Consider the following 15307-nt stretch of genomic DNA (forward strand, 5'->3'; position numbering starts at 1 on the left):
CCTGATTCTATATTCTATTTGTTTTTTTGTGAAAGCAAATACTTTAAAAATCCCTTTCTCTCTCTCACTTTGTTTTTTTTCATCACCGGAATTTCTTTTTCTGATTTCCAACGAAGGAAAACAATCATTTTTTCTTTACAACAACACACACACATACACAACTTAGCTTTTTCTTACCATCGCCAAGGAAATTAGATAAAAAGTGTCATTTACAAATCGCAGAGGCTAACCCAAGCAACCACATTCACTAACTACTACATCCGTTTACTTTTCCATCAGTGGTAAATAGAATGTACCATTGCCTGTAAAAACATTATGACAGAGTTATACTTTCTACGCCACGGAGAACGAATAGACCATGCTTTACAAAGAGACCCAGAGGCTAAGCCGATAATAGAGGAATACCACGCATATGATCCTTCGTTGGCAACGACAGCTATTCCCCAATTACAACAAGTTGTTGAAGACATTTGCGCCACTACTGAAGCGTTTCAAGATAAGGAATCATCACTACGAAAAAATGTATATATCCACTTCAGTCCCTATTTGAGATGTTGTCAGACAGCTGACCTTTTGATTACCGATTTGAAAGCAAAATTTAGTGAACAGTTTCCAAACTATAAAGTCAGATTTCAACTTCTTGGAGACTTTGCATTGAGTGAATGGGTTCATGATAAAATGACAAATAAACCTCCATTTGTCGATTCGAATGACGCGTACAATATGTATACACCAAATTTGAAGACGTTAAAGAATAAAAATGCTTGTTCGAATTTTAGACCAACGGTGACTTTGGGACAGTATAATGGACCTAATCTTACCTACAAGGAGTATCAAGCTAGATGCAAAGAGTATTTTCAAAAACTATTAGCCACTTATGATAAACCAACGTATATTAAGAATAATGATATTATTATTGTGGTGTCGCATGGGTATTTGATCAACAATTTGATGTCATATTTTATAAATCACCCCATTTTTGAAGAGATTCCCGAAGCAAAGATCAATCTAGCAAGGAGGTTAAAGAAGGAGGAAGTGAAGGATGATGAGTTTGATCCAAAGAATTACTATTGGAAGTTGGTTAAGGATGCTCTTGGCATTGCAAGGGAGGATGTTGATACAACTTTGAATCTAGAAACGGATATTGTATATTACAAGACCAATTTCATCAAAAAGGATGATCTTATTGATAAACCAAAGGATTCGGATATCAAAGATGAATATAAACCGAGAGCTTCATTCAAAATAGAGTCGACATCAGCTTCAAGAAGTGTTAATGGATTACCCCCAGCCAGACATAACTACCTTTGTCCAGCTGCAAAAGATTGGGTACCTGACAAGAAACATTTCCAAATAAGATCTGAATTCAAAGAAAAAATGATGAATTGTGAGGCTTTTAAAAAGGGATTTGCTATAACCAACCCACCTTCTAGGAGGGTAAGTCCTGATGTATCACCCAATTCCGCACCTACAAAGAATAACTCGGTTATCGATTTATCCAAGATTTTAAGTAATGAATCAGTACAACCGATCAAGTTAAAGTATTCCAATACTTCAGAAATACCCATCCATAGGCTAAACTCGAGAGTCAATTCACAAGTCAATTTGCAGCAGTATAATCGACCTACTTCATCAGCAGAAAACTCCACCACAGATCTTCCCAAGTATGTGTCAACGCAACTACAAAACAGATCGAGATCAGGCTCAAATCCAAACTCATCTGTGGTTGTTGCCCATCATACTAAGGATTCATACTTCCCTCAGGTCATCAATCGTATTCGATCCAATGAATCAGATATGTCGGTTGACTCCATCAGTGATCAAAGTGTTGATGAGTTGGACATTATTAAAGAACATCATGAACCACCAATATCCGCTGCTGCAGCCGCTGCCGCCGCTGCTGCTGCCAACCGTTCTTCCCCCATTGAAACCTTGAACCGAGCACGATCGCTCAACAAGAAAAGAATCAATAACCCACTATTCTTATCCTATCAGCAAAAGAAGTCGCAGAATCAACTACCACAGAGCTTCACCATGCAACATGACTCGAACAATAGCAACAGCAGTGATGATGAATATGAAGATTCAGGATCAGGATCAGATGAAGACATGGAGACGGGGTCTAGGCCACTCTCATTATCATTCAAGAATAACCAAGGTAAACCTGCAGTTGTACAAAAGAAACCGAATTCGTTACAGTTTTACTCAACATTGTCCAATGAGGGAAAAGAGGATGACGCAAAGAAGCCGCGACCATTTTTCTACAATTTCGAAACTGATGGTGATGATAGTGATTCTGATGATTATCTGAAATCCTCCAAGGAGAATACAAGTGATGGGTTTTGGTTTGGTAAAAATAAATAGCATTTTTTTAGATAATAGAAAAATATATCGCATAGGTAAAAAAAAAAATGGTAAAAGTAGGTACATTTATCCGGGTCTCTCTTCCGAGCAGGTTTCACCACAGTGATCTCAAGTGGGGCACAGATGCGGGCAAGTTATGCATAATACACGTTTGTTTTTCTGTCTAAAGGATTATTACTTTAGCGGCATTTCAAGGGGATTAAAACACCACACTAAATCTTTCATTATAGATAGACACTCGAGGTCATTTCGAAAGATAGGATGTAGTGCTCAGAAAGCTTATCTGACCACTTTGTCCTTTAGGTTTTTCAACCAATTAGAGATGTCTTATTAAAATATCATTTCTTTTCATTTTTGCAACACATTTACCCCAGTTTTAAATGCACATAACGTTTCAATAAAACGGGCAATAATGAACAAACACTAAGTCCTTCTTCACGTGGAGGCTTAAGCTATTAGTTAATCTCTAAACGCCTTTTTTGTTTTGGCTTTCGCAAACACATGTCGGCCTTTGATGCTGAGACCAGCATTTGTTGATTTGCACGTGATTCCAGAATGTGGGGTTTTTTTTTTTTTTTCGCTCTTCGCGTTTGAGTCTTCCTTTTACCCTCGGCAATGTCAGAAAAGCATACACAAAGAGAAAGATTTGTCGGGAATAGTTTTTTGGGTTTTTAGGCCCGGGGAGGTCATACTCATGAACAGCAGTACTACCTTGATGGTGATCAGAAAGCGGCAGTCCTCCCAATGCCGATTATAATGGCGCCAAATGTATGTGTGTAATGTAAGGGGACGGATATCAAATTAACCGTTTTATTTGCTGTCTTCGTACTTTGCATTGTTTTGCACTCCCTCTCTCTTTCTCGCCATATTTCTGTTTTTTTTTTTCTTTTTTTTTTGCTTTTTGGCCCCGGTTTGTTGTTTTTGGGGTTTCTCGTACGTTTAAATCCGCTATCCAATGCAAGATTTTCAAATAGAGTGAGAGCGCTTTTGATTGATTATCAAAACCCAAAAATATTTCAAATCGTTACTACACTCTTTTTCCTTTGGTAAACCACCACATTATTTAAATATTCCAAAAAACTAAGATTTATTGGTATGTTTCCTACTTACTTGCTCATTTGAAAGCTTTTCCTGCTTGATCAGGAAAGTGTATGGAAAGGAAACCAAAGCTTGCTGTGGCGGCTTCTTTACAAAATCGTGATTCCAGCTGTTTGATCAAATACTAACGAATAACAGTTAAAAATGGGACTCAGCCCAATCGAAAAAGCAGCATCAGGTGCATTGGCATCAGCCATTGCCAACACCATTATATACCCTGTTGATTTGTCCAAGACATTGATACAGACCGAGGTGAAGAGTGGTACGAAAGATGTTCAATACAAGAACACCATTGACGTCTTGACCAAAATTTACAAAAAGAAGGGTATCATTGGATGGTACCAAGGGCTTCTCTCAACAATTGTGGGCTCTTTCTCCCAAAATTTGAGTTTCTTTTACTGGTATTCCTTGGTGAAGAAGATTTACGCCAACTTGAAGAAAAATCAGCCCAATCACAAGCCTACAACATTAACCGAGTTAGCCCTTGGTGCTATTGCTGCGGCAATTAGTCAATGTTTTACCATGCCAATCGGTGTGATCACTACTATGCAACAAACTGATAAACTGGGTCGTTCAACCTTGGAAATTGTCAAAGATGTTTTGAAAGAGGATGGTATTACTGGATTATGGAGAGGTTTGCGTGTTTCAATGATATTGTGTGCCAATCCGGCAATAACATACGGCTCCTATGAAAAATTAAAACTGATCATTTATCCCTCCAAGAATATCCTAAATCCACTTGATTCCTTTACATTAGGTGTTTTGGCTAAGGTACTCAGTACCTTGGCAACTATGCCTTTGATAGTGGCTAAGGCATTGTTGCAAAAGGCAAAGAAACCAAAGGAACACAAGAAGAATACATTTGGTGAATATGAAGATGAAGAAGAAGATATCAAGTTTGATCATTTCACTCACGCTTTGGCTCACTTGTGGAAAACTGAGAAGTTTAAAGGGTTATACAAGGGAATTGGTCCACAATTGTTGAAAGGTGTTTTCGTTCAAGGTTTGTTGTTTATGTTTAAAGATCAAATTGATTTGTTGTTTTTGTCACTTTTGGCATTGGCAAAGAGAAGAAGACTTGCAAAGGCTTAGACTTGTTTGTTTTAGTTAGTTTTTTTATTTTGAATGGATTGAGATTTTAGTATAATACACTATGTAGCTTATAGTCTTCTGAACGTATGCTTGCACGTGCTTACTGGTGTCGCGATTTAAATGTCTGAATATGTGAACTTGCGACGCACATCTTTTTTCTTTTTCAAACCTCATCAAAGGAAATAATTTTACAACACAAGGCTTTATCCTCTATTGATCAATGGCTGAATTAAAACAAGTGTCGTTTGCTCCGGATGTATTGGCAAGAGTGGCTCCGGATGTATCTCTACAACGCCATCTATCTATTGGGATCAGACCCAACTTGCGCAACTTCACAGAATTCAAGGCAGTTGAATTTGGCAGAAGTCTGCAATTAGAACATAATGAAAACAACATATTTGCTTCATCCATTGTGAAAAGTGGATCGACTACAGCCATCACGACAATTAGTCTAGGTATTGTTGAAGATCTAGGCAACACACATAGACAACGCAATCAGCACTTTGCCACTATTTACCCACAGATTGAAATCCTTCGTGGTAGGTCCGGTGCTCCCACAGATGAGGAAATGATTATCAGTCAAGACTTGTTTGAAACTTTCAGACATTGCAAAATTATACCACAAGAGAGCTTAAATATTGACAACATTGGTATTAAAATAAAGGATGAAGAGACTGGCGAAGAAGAGATATTATATCCCGATTCGAATGAATCACAATGGCAATATGTCAATTTATCAAGTATGCATAAAAAGCCATTCCAGTTTGTCTTGTTGGCTAATACAAAAGTGTACCTGAGAGAAGTATCGACGAATTCAGTATTTGATTTATGTTTTGCTTCAATATTGAAAGCCTTGCAAGATTTGAAATTACCTAGATGTTATGTTAATGATTCTATAACTACAAAGATATCCATCAAATCCAGAAAATCAAATGCAAGGGGATTGGTAGATACCAACAAGGGAGTATTGAATTTGGATTTAAGATTTCAACACAGTTTACAATTGAATGTGAAACCAGGTACAGTCTCAAGTAACTATGGAGTTATTGGCATAGAGAAGAAGGGTGACCCAGAAGGTGACGATATTATGCACCTCGATAACGAACCTGTTTTATTGACTGATATTGAAGGTGAAGAAGAAGAATCAACAATCTTGTCAAGAATATCCATTGTTAATAATTCACAAACGATAAACAGGATAAGTTTGGTGAGTAATGGTGATATCACGTTGGAAACACTTAGGCGAGCCCTTGATATATCTAAACAGAGAGCTAGTTTAAACTGTTAATAAAAATGTGGCAAAATTTTTTGTAAATGTAGACGCGCAACTAAAATCCTCACAAAATTTCTTCAAAGTTGTCAACATCTATTTGCAACACTATCTTGCATACGATTGACATCAGACTTTTATAGTAAGCTGAGGTCGATTTAATTCCATCGTCAAACGATTGTCTCAGAAAACACCATTTATTATCTTCCCCCATATTACATTATGCCTGATGAGGAGCAAGAGATTACAAGCTACAGTGCGTTACAGAACGAAGGAGATGTCCTATCATCCTCAACAAGCTCCGTCAAGTCAACTATAGAGAATGCCAAAGAGGAAGAACAGGACGATGTGGATAACAGTGAGGAGTTAGCAAATGATTTGGAGAACAGACGCAAATTGATCCAAACACTAATAGATGATCAAAACTGGGAAGAAGGTGACACATGCCTAGTAATTCCTAAACCATTCATTGACTCATTTTTCAACACTCCTGCAACCTCAATTGATGATTTACAAGGCAAACTTGGCCCTATTGATTTCCATACCATAGTTGACAATCTAGGACAGCTTCCTCCTGCGGAGAGTGAGCCAACGCCAACAACAAGCATTTCTCGTGACATTTTTCACCATCTTTCTCAGTGGTTTGGTGTCCTAGGACAACCAGTTGTTAGATCATTTATCAAGAATCCTGAAACAGGTATCGTTGAGATTGAAAGATGGCCAATTACATTTGCTGTCCACTGTATAGGCAAAAAAACTCACCAACCAACTTACTTTAGACATGGGTATTCACGGTATAATCACCATCAAGAGCCAGAAAATGAGGGACCATATTTGATTTCAGTTTCACGAACCAAAACATTTTTGTATTTGCTTGAGCTAGTCAAGGATCAAATTTTGAAGATGCCAAGACGATCAATTGATAATTTCAGGTTATGGTTTATATCCGACCCCAAGGAGAATGAATTTCCCTTTTTAATCTCAGTTACAAGCTTTGCCTACAAAATTTCTACAAAGAATGTTGTGACTCCAGCATTTTACAATAAAGCAATGCTATCTGAAGGTGTCAACACCAGTGGGATCCACTTGGTGATTGAATACAAGGAAAAGAGCAATCCTGATTTCCCAATTGATATATTTGTCGAGTCCCACGTAAAAGAGGACAATAAAGAGAGATTAGGTGGTCATATGGGACTTTCAAATCTAGGAAACACATGCTACATGAACTCAGCCTTGCAATGTTTACTTCATGTACCGGAAGTTAATCGATACTTTTTCCATAATGTGTATCAAAAAGAATTAAACATGGACAATCCACTTGGGTACAATGGGGATGTTGCCAATGCTTTTGGATCATTGTTGAAGCAAGCTTTTGACCCAGTCAAGACTTCGTCCAGTATGTCGCCGCGTGATTTCAAGCACACCATAGGAAGATACAGCTCTATGTTTTCAGGATATTTGCAGCAGGACTCACAAGAGTTTTTGAGTTGGCTTCTAGACGCGTTGCATGAAGATTTGAATCGTATTCAAAAGAAGCCATATTGCGAGAAACCAGAATTGAAGGACGATGAAGTTGATGATAAAGAAGCAATTGCTAGGTTATCTGAAACATGTTGGAATCAGCATAAACAGAGAAATGATTCGGTTATAACAGACTTGTTTACAGGGTTGTACGAGTCGGTATTGGTTTGTCCTGACTGTGGCAAGACATCGATTACATTTGACCCATTCAGCGATTTAACATTACCGTTGCCCATTAGCAAAAAATGGTATCACACATTTACGATTGTTGATTTTTCCAACTTGCTTCTGAATAGAATTATGAGGCTTGAAGTGGAGTTGAAGTCGACTTCAAACTACGATGATTTGATTAATTATTTGTCAAATTTTCTCAAGGTTGGTAAGGATGATTTATTTTTGTATGAAGTGTTCCAGCATGGGATTTATGCCGACTTTCAAAAGAATCGAGTCAAGAACAAGTTTTTACCGATTACCGAGATCATCAAAGATGGTGATGATGTGGTGGTTTACATTATTCCTCACGATCCGGAGACTGACGTGATTATACCGGTGTTTAATGTGGTAGAGAATGAAGATACACTGTACCGAATGGAGGAGTATTTTGGTATCCCGTTGTTTATCACTCTTTCAAAGGATCAGCTAAACAGTTTTGGAAGCATTAGACAGAAATTGTTGGAAGCTGCTTCTGTGTTGACAAATGTGGATCTAGTTGGTGAATATGACAAGATTAAGCAAAATGATGAAAACTATACTGAGAAGAAGTACTATAGCAAACTGGATTTTCCCTTGGCCACAGAGGAAGTTGCGAAGGAGGACAATGAATACGATAGTGATGTTTCACTAGCAAATCCCTACATTGATGCCGATTTTGGGTTCAAAATAAAATACATCTATGATAGTGCAATTCCGAGCAGCCAAAAATCCAGATTTGGTTTCAAATCCTATACGCCAACGACAACAACTATTCATGTTCCTTTACACAAACCTGCAATCAGCAGCTATAAGCTATTGTCGGATCAATTACCACCATTGAAGAGAATGTATTACCATTCACAAAAGGGTGCTCAAGAGAAAAAAGAGGAAGCTCCATTAGAGGAGGCTCCATCAGACGAGAAGCTTCTGGTTGACGGCTATTCAGTTCTGCGTTCAAATACACCTCAAGTCATGCCATTGGGAAGAGACGAATGGAGTGATTCAAATGACGCAGCGGGCTCGGTTGATGAGAGGTTACAAAGCGGAGGTAAACTGGAACTGGAAACTAGCAATACTCTTGAGCAAGATTTACGGCCAACTTTACCACCACGTAATCAACAATACTCACAGTTAACTTTGTCAGATACTGAGAGCGAGGGAATGTTTGGTTCAAGTTCATTTGTACCACCACAAGCCTCGAGTTATTACCCTGACTCGAGCAAGCCATCAAATGTTAATTCACCGTTGGAAACAAATTTTGATGAAGAGTCTCATACTTTGGTGTCCAAAAGCTCTGTTTTGTTGTTCGATTGGGATAGGGAGGTGTATTCGAAGTTGTTTGGTGATGCTTCTTTAACTACCTGGACCTCAGCACCAGAGCTTGTTAATGAGCAGTTGGTCGAAAGTAAGGCAAGATTTGAACGTCAACGAAAGAGTAAAATCACTTTGGCAGATTGTTTGAAGAGCTTTAGTACTCCTGAGGTGCTTGGTGAGCATGATTTGTGGTATTGCCCTAGCTGTAAGGATCATAAACGAGCTACGAAATCTATTCAGATCTGGTCAACTGGGGATATCTTAACGATCCACTTAAAGAGATTCCATAGCGCTCGAGCATTCAGTGACAAGATTGATGTTGTTGTTGATTTTCCAATTGAAGGATTGGACATGAAACCATATGTGGCTAATCCAACTGTCCAGGATAAAGACTGCGTCTATGACTTGATTGCAGTTGATAATCATTATGGTGGATTGGGTGGTGGTCATTATACTGCATCGGTAAGAAATTTCAAAGATGATAAATGGTACTATTTCAATGATAGTAGAGTTACTGAGATCGATAATCCGGAGGAGCTAGTATCAAGTGCTGCTTATTTACTTTTCTATCGCAGAAGAACACAAGCGGATGAGCTTTTGGGAGGTGACGGATTGCGTGATATACTTAAACGTGGGGATGAGGAGTACAAGTCAAAGGCGATTGAAAAGAAAGAGTTATTAGCTGACTTGCAAAGCCTGATTGAGAGGTATCATTCTACATTACAGATTGACCAAAGTTACGACGGTGAAGTCGACTATGAAAGTGAATTGCCAAATGGTGAGGCTGTAAGTAGCGAAGAAGATGAGGTCTCAAAACCTGCCAGAAGACAAAGAGTTTTACTGAAAGACGGTCAAAGTTCGTTAAGTCATAGCAACAGCAAACGGCAGAAAATGAATTCAAGTCCTCCTGAGGATGCCGATGTGCTGTCTGAAAATTCAGATCTGAATGGAGAAGCCGCAGCAGCGGGGGATGTGGTTGCAAATAATTTACAGTGAATTGAATCTTTTTTTCTTGTGCGCACGTTACCTCAGGGCTTCAACCCTATAAGTATCTTTATGATTTTTTTTTTTTGTGTGCGCATACTCACCCGACACACACACACACACTCTCTCTCTCTCTGCCGTCTCTTTCAAAATACATTTTTTTTTTTCCAAAAAACCTCCTCCTACTACTTACACCAACAGAGCAAATAACCATGGGAAAAGGTAAACCAAGAGGACTTAACTCAGCTAGAAAATTAAGAGTTCACAGAAGAAACAACAGATGGGCCGATCAAGCTTATAAGGCTAGATTGTTGGGAACTGCTTTCAAATCATCCCCATTCGGAGGTTCATCTCACGCCAAGGGAATTGTATTGGAAAAGATTGGTGTTGAATCTAAACAACCAAACTCCGCTATCAGAAAATGTGTCAGAGTCCAATTAATCAAGAACGGTAAGAGAGTTACTGCCTTCGTACCAAATGATGGTTGTTTGAACTTTGTTGACGAAAATGACGAAGTCTTGTTGGCCGGTTTCGGTAGAAGAGGTAAGGCTAAGGGTGATATTCCAGGTGTCAGATTCAAGGTTGTTAAAGTATCAGGTGTTTCTTTGTTGGCCTTGTGGAAAGAAAAGAAGGAAAAGCCAAGATCGTAAGGGGATTGGAGTTTGTACAATAGCAGGATTAAGTACTGGAAAATATATAATATAAAGTCATTACGAAAATGGAATGTAATTTGAGAAGTTTTTACTATTTAAATACTTAAATCTCTACCTTCTATTGATGGACCGCCTTTCTTTGTCACTTTTCTCTTGGTACCCATTGTTGTCAATTTTTGATTTAATTTTCTAAATCTTTCATCGTATCCTCTACCTGCTTGTCTCAGCAACAAGCTTGGATCGACCTTGGGAGCAATCTTGTACGCAGCAGTTCTAGCTGTTGGAATAGCGGCTCTTTTCCTTCTCTCGGCATTTTGTTCATACAATGTCTTTGGTGCAGTTTGCTTATTACCACTGGATAATCTGTTGGAATACTTTGTCTTGTTGTATTCGCTAAACTGTATTGATCTATCCTTGTAGGAATCAGACTTGTTCAAGATTGGTCTTGTCCAATCTCCAATCAATCGATCAACAACCTTTTTCAACAGCGGCTCTGTTCTTTTAGATCTTTGATAAAATACTAAAGCTTTACCTATTCCGGAAGCAACTAGGTGATCAGTTTTGATCGGCAAAGTTTCCAAAGAGTTTATTAGTTCCTTTTGAATTTGGTAAGCTGGCATACTAGCATCGGGTAATGGCTCCAACCATAACCGTACTGCTTCCAACAAATTGTTATCCAAGATTGATTCTGCCAAGTCGGCTCTTGTTAAGATATTCAATACATCTTCCAACAACTTCAACTTTTCAGTAGCAATTTGCCCTTGTGAATTCTTTTCCACATCCAAGTTTGCAGCATTGATCATTTGTTCTTTCAAATGGTCAATCTTATCATCTTGCATCCTTTCAATATCATCTTCATCAGCCTTCCTTCTTCTGTTCGACTTGACTTTGATGGCTGCTGTCATTTTTTCTTCCAATTCCAAACGCTTTCTTTGTTGAGGGTTCATGTCGTCGTTACTAGATGGTTGTTCATTGATAGGCTCATCATCAGTCACATGAGGTCTTGATCTTCTTATGAATTTCTTGTGTGTGTGGAATCGCTCATCACTATTGGTGATTTTCTTTGCCTTGATAGAGTTGATGACTTCATCTTCATCGAGTGGTTCCTCTGACTGTGCCTCTGGTTGTGTCTCTGATTGTGCCTCTGGTTGTGTCTCTGATTGTGCATCTGATTGTGCATCTGATTGTGCATCTGATTGTGCATCTGATTGTGCTTCTGGTTGTGCTTCTGGTTGTGTCTGTTCTTGTGCCTCAGATGCCTGTTCTTGTGCCTCTTCTTGATGAGTTTCTATCTCATCTGCATTAGTTTCCCCCTCTTTGCCACTTTGTTGGGCTATGTTGACTGCTTGAGCTGCGATCAGTTCCATTTGTTGATTAAGATCCATTGTGGTAATTTGCTTTCTCTCGACGAAGGTTAGTTTGAATTTTTTTCCCCCTTCAAAATACAAAGAGTGACAAATAAATTTACATACACGCAATTGACATACTAACCTCTACTGACACCTAGCATCTCGTAACATAGCTACTCTTTCTACATCGAGCTCTATACTACATTTCACTCTAACATCACCCTCTACACGTGACGATCTGCGTGATCTCTCCAACGAGAAATTTTGTTCTTAAAAAAAAAAAAAAGAACAAAAAAAAACATTGACAACACCAAATACTCTTACTTTATCAAACCATGTCGGATTTTGTTGGCAAGACGATTTCCTTGATTTCTAAAAAGAATTTGAGGTATGTCGGTATTTTAGAAAACATCAATGCCGATGATGCCACGATTGCATTAAAGTCAGTGAGAATGTTTGGTACTGAAGGAAGATTAGGACAACCGCACTTGGAAGTGCCTCCAGGAAATGATATCTACGATTATGTTGTATTTAGGGGTAACGACGTGGAAGATTTGTCTGTTTTGGATGTCCCTATTGACCAGGTGAGGCCGGTGTACCCACCAATGGGAACATCAGGTTTTTATCCCACACCAACTTCACAACCCCAACAATCACAGTACCCTCAACAGTTTCCACCACAGCCTACCACCACAAGTATGAACCAACCAGGACCGACTCCCACACAAGCACAAGCTGCAAAGGCCCCTGCAGAGACCTCTGCTCCTGCTCCAGCTCCAGCTTCCCAACCTCAGCCAACGAAAACAACTCAAGAACAGCAGCCACCTACAAAGACTACCAAAGAAGCTGAGCCTGGATCATTACCTAACGAAACAGAACAAGAAAATGTTAAATCAAAGGAGGTTGCCGAATCCCAACCCGGATCAAGACCAAAACCATCAAAGCCATTAAACTTTGAAGGAGATTTCGATTTTGAACTGTCAAATGCTAAATTTCAAAGAGAAATCAAAGAACAAGATGAAGGCCCAAAGTATAATAAGCAGTCTTCCTTTTTTGACTCAATCTCATCTTCAGCTGAGGAAAGAGGACACAACAGACATAGATGGGCGGAGGAAAGAAGCTTGAATTTTGACACTTTCGGTGAATCTGGTGCTAGAGGCGGTAGAGGACGAGGTAGAGGAGGCAGAGGAAGAGGAAGAGGTGGCAGAGGTAGAGGTGGTAGAGGCAATTGGAGAGGTAGAAGTGAACCAACCCCAGAATGGGCGTAGATTGGAAAACTAAAAAATTATTACGTAGTTTGTGTATAAGTTGTTATGCACGAAAGCAAAAGCAAAAACAAAAACAAAAAAAAAAGGTATGCACACTCTCTCTTGATTCTCTCTGACTCCAGCATGTCTTCGTTCCATTCATCACAGGAGATGCTCGTCAATCCAAAAAGGAAATCATTGCATACCATTGAATCATGCGTGACTAGATTACTAGTGTCAACAAAGCATTTGCTTGAGAGTTTGACACAATGGGCTAGACAGGAAGCGGACGACAAGTTTGTATCTGATGCATATGTGAAATTGGGCAACGATTTTAGAGCAGCCACCAAGGCATTTGCACATAGCGGGATTGATACTTCAGATCTTGGCAATGTACCACAAGAGTTGAGAACAATTTTGGAAGCTGCATTGAGTGAAGCACCATCACAAGAGAATCTTGATCGATTTTTGCCTCAAATAAGGAGCATTATTGTTACACTACTACAAAGTTTGAAAGCAAAGCAAGCCCGTGCAAAAGTGATGTCACAGGAACGTGCAAGAGAGGAGAGAATCAGGGAAGAGAGAATTAGGGAAGAGAGGAATAGAGAAGAGAGAAGCAGGGAAGAGAGAAATAGAGAAGAGAGAAGCAGGGAGATTTCAAGTAAACCAGAGAGCATTCAGCGAGTGACGTCTAGAGAACGGAGTCAAGACAGGCATCAAGAGCAGATTAAGGTAGATCAAAAGAACGCTGAGCCCCGACAAGAAGCAACTTCGCAGCCAAGGCCTCCTTCTCGCCCAAAGGAGTCTAGAAGGTCCCAAAATGAAGCACTACTTCAACTTCAAAATGGTGATGCTATGCAACGTCGTGCCAGTAAGCGATTTAGTGCGTATCAATATGCCAAACTCACACATAATGGAGTTGATACATCCCCAGCACTTCCCATACCCAAATCACCGAACTTGTCTGCCAACACATCAATGCAAGACGAACCCTCACACGATATATATGTGTTGTTGAGGATAGGGCAGAAAACAAGAAAGGCGACTCTTGCATCTCCAGTCACAATAGCTTCAATTCGCCTAGTATTTGTTGAAAAGTTTGCATATTCTCCCGGAACAGGCAATTTCCCTGAAATCTACATTCAAGATCCGCAAACAAAGATATTTTATGAGTTAGAGGAGCAAGCATTAAACGAAGTCAAGGACGGTTCGTTGTTGAGCTTAAATGAGGAAAACTCTGACCAGCTTAGTCAGTTGAATTCAAAATTTGAAACCTTATTGAAGAAAATAGATACCATGCAGAGTGAAATGAGTGTACAAGCCCCAATGCCGGTACCAACTAGCTCAGACTCTTCTTCAGACGATCGAAAGGAAATCACTAGAATTGAAAATGAGCTTCGCGCTATTAAGCAGTTGAACAAAATGTCTACTGACTCTTTTAAGCTGGTGCTTACAAATATCTCCTCCCAGTTGAAGAAATTCCAAGAATCAAATGTGGAAGTTTCACAAGATTCAAACAGGATGTATATGGAAACATGCCACTCAAAATTATCTGATGATTCAGATGCATTGTTGACGAGAGTCGATGATTTACAAGATTTGATGGAGGAAATGAGAAAGGATGTTGCGCAACGAGGTGTTCGTGTTGGTGAAACGCAATTGAGGCATATTACAAAGGAGATTGCTGCTGCAAAGAAATCACTTGATGAAATGAATAACTTCATATCCAGAGAAAAATCGATTTGGAAAAAGATTTGGGAATCTGAATTGGATAAAGTTTGTGAAGAGCAGCAATTTTTCAAGTTGCAAGATGATTTAACTAGTGATTTACAAGAAGATTTGCAAAAGATTCAAGAAACCTATGAATTGATTGAACAGTGCTCTATCGAACAAAGTAAAGGTTTATCATCTAAGCGGAACAAGTTTATGGCCAACTTGCACATTCCAGAACCAGGAGAAAGTTTGCATGATATTCAGGGTCAAGTGTTGGTTGATATTGCACAATTGAATCCAAATCATGAAAGCAGATTAGAGGCTATTGAACGGGCGGAGAAATTGAGAGAACGTGAAAGGCAATTGTCAAGGTTGAACAAGTTTCAAGAAGAGTTGGGTGATTTTGTTGAAGATAAGAAATTGAAAAAATCTGGAGGTATTGAAGGAATTGAAAATTTTCGAAAGCAACGAGACCAAGAAAACTTGAAAAGTTCATTTGGCGTTGTATAG

At 39.1% G+C, this 15307-nt stretch overlaps 8 protein-coding genes across 8 annotated transcripts; 7 read left to right on the forward strand and 1 right to left on the reverse strand. All coding sequences in view use genetic code 12, as the record gives it.

Moving 5' to 3' along the window:
- Positions 1-315: 315 nt before the first annotated feature.
- Positions 316-2364, forward strand: I9W82_005258 (uncharacterized protein; the record flags this gene model as incomplete). Its single annotated transcript, XM_067694415.1, has 1 exon — positions 316-2364. The coding sequence occupies one exon, from the start codon at positions 316-318 to the stop codon at positions 2362-2364; it is 2049 nt and encodes a 682-aa protein (XP_067546738.1).
- A 1242-nt stretch (positions 2365-3606) lies between these two features.
- On the forward strand, positions 3607-4554 carry ANT1 (Ant1p; the record flags this gene model as incomplete). The annotated part of the gene is made up of 1 exon (XM_067694416.1): positions 3607-4554. The coding sequence occupies one exon, from the start codon at positions 3607-3609 to the stop codon at positions 4552-4554; it is 948 nt and encodes a 315-aa protein (XP_067546739.1).
- Positions 4555-4774: 220 nt separating this feature from the next.
- Positions 4775-5842, forward strand: I9W82_005260 (exosome non-catalytic core subunit; the record flags this gene model as incomplete). Its single annotated transcript, XM_067694418.1, has 1 exon — positions 4775-5842. One exon carries the CDS (start codon positions 4775-4777, stop codon positions 5840-5842), a length of 1068 nt encoding a protein of 355 aa, XP_067546740.1.
- A 204-nt stretch (positions 5843-6046) lies between these two features.
- On the forward strand, positions 6047-9847 carry I9W82_005261 (putative ubiquitin-specific protease; the record flags this gene model as incomplete). The annotated part of the gene is made up of 1 exon (XM_067694419.1): positions 6047-9847. The coding sequence occupies one exon, from the start codon at positions 6047-6049 to the stop codon at positions 9845-9847; it is 3801 nt and encodes a 1266-aa protein (XP_067546741.1).
- Positions 9848-10047: 200 nt separating this feature from the next.
- Positions 10048-10485, forward strand: RPS23A (40S ribosomal protein uS12; the record flags this gene model as incomplete). Its single annotated transcript, XM_067694420.1, has 1 exon — positions 10048-10485. One exon carries the CDS (start codon positions 10048-10050, stop codon positions 10483-10485), a length of 438 nt encoding a protein of 145 aa, XP_067546742.1.
- Positions 10486-10583: 98 nt separating this feature from the next.
- I9W82_005263 (uncharacterized protein) lies at positions 10584-11855 on the reverse strand (the record flags this gene model as incomplete). The annotated part of the gene is made up of 1 exon (XM_067694421.1): positions 10584-11855. The coding sequence occupies one exon, from the start codon at positions 11853-11855 to the stop codon at positions 10584-10586; it is 1272 nt and encodes a 423-aa protein (XP_067546743.1).
- Positions 11856-12172: 317 nt separating this feature from the next.
- Positions 12173-13105, forward strand: I9W82_005264 (uncharacterized protein; the record flags this gene model as incomplete). Its single annotated transcript, XM_067694422.1, has 1 exon — positions 12173-13105. The coding sequence occupies one exon, from the start codon at positions 12173-12175 to the stop codon at positions 13103-13105; it is 933 nt and encodes a 310-aa protein (XP_067546744.1).
- Positions 13106-13228: 123 nt separating this feature from the next.
- Positions 13229-15307, forward strand: BUD6 (Bud6p; the record flags this gene model as incomplete). The annotated part of the gene is made up of 1 exon (XM_067694423.1): positions 13229-15307. The coding sequence occupies one exon, from the start codon at positions 13229-13231 to the stop codon at positions 15305-15307; it is 2079 nt and encodes a 692-aa protein (XP_067546745.1).

The sequence above is a fragment of the Candida metapsilosis genome, assembly GCF_017655625.1.
Source record: "Candida metapsilosis strain BP57 chromosome Unknown scaffold7, whole genome shotgun sequence".
Classification (NCBI taxonomy): domain Eukaryota; kingdom Fungi; phylum Ascomycota; class Pichiomycetes; order Serinales; family Debaryomycetaceae; genus Lodderomyces; species Lodderomyces metapsilosis.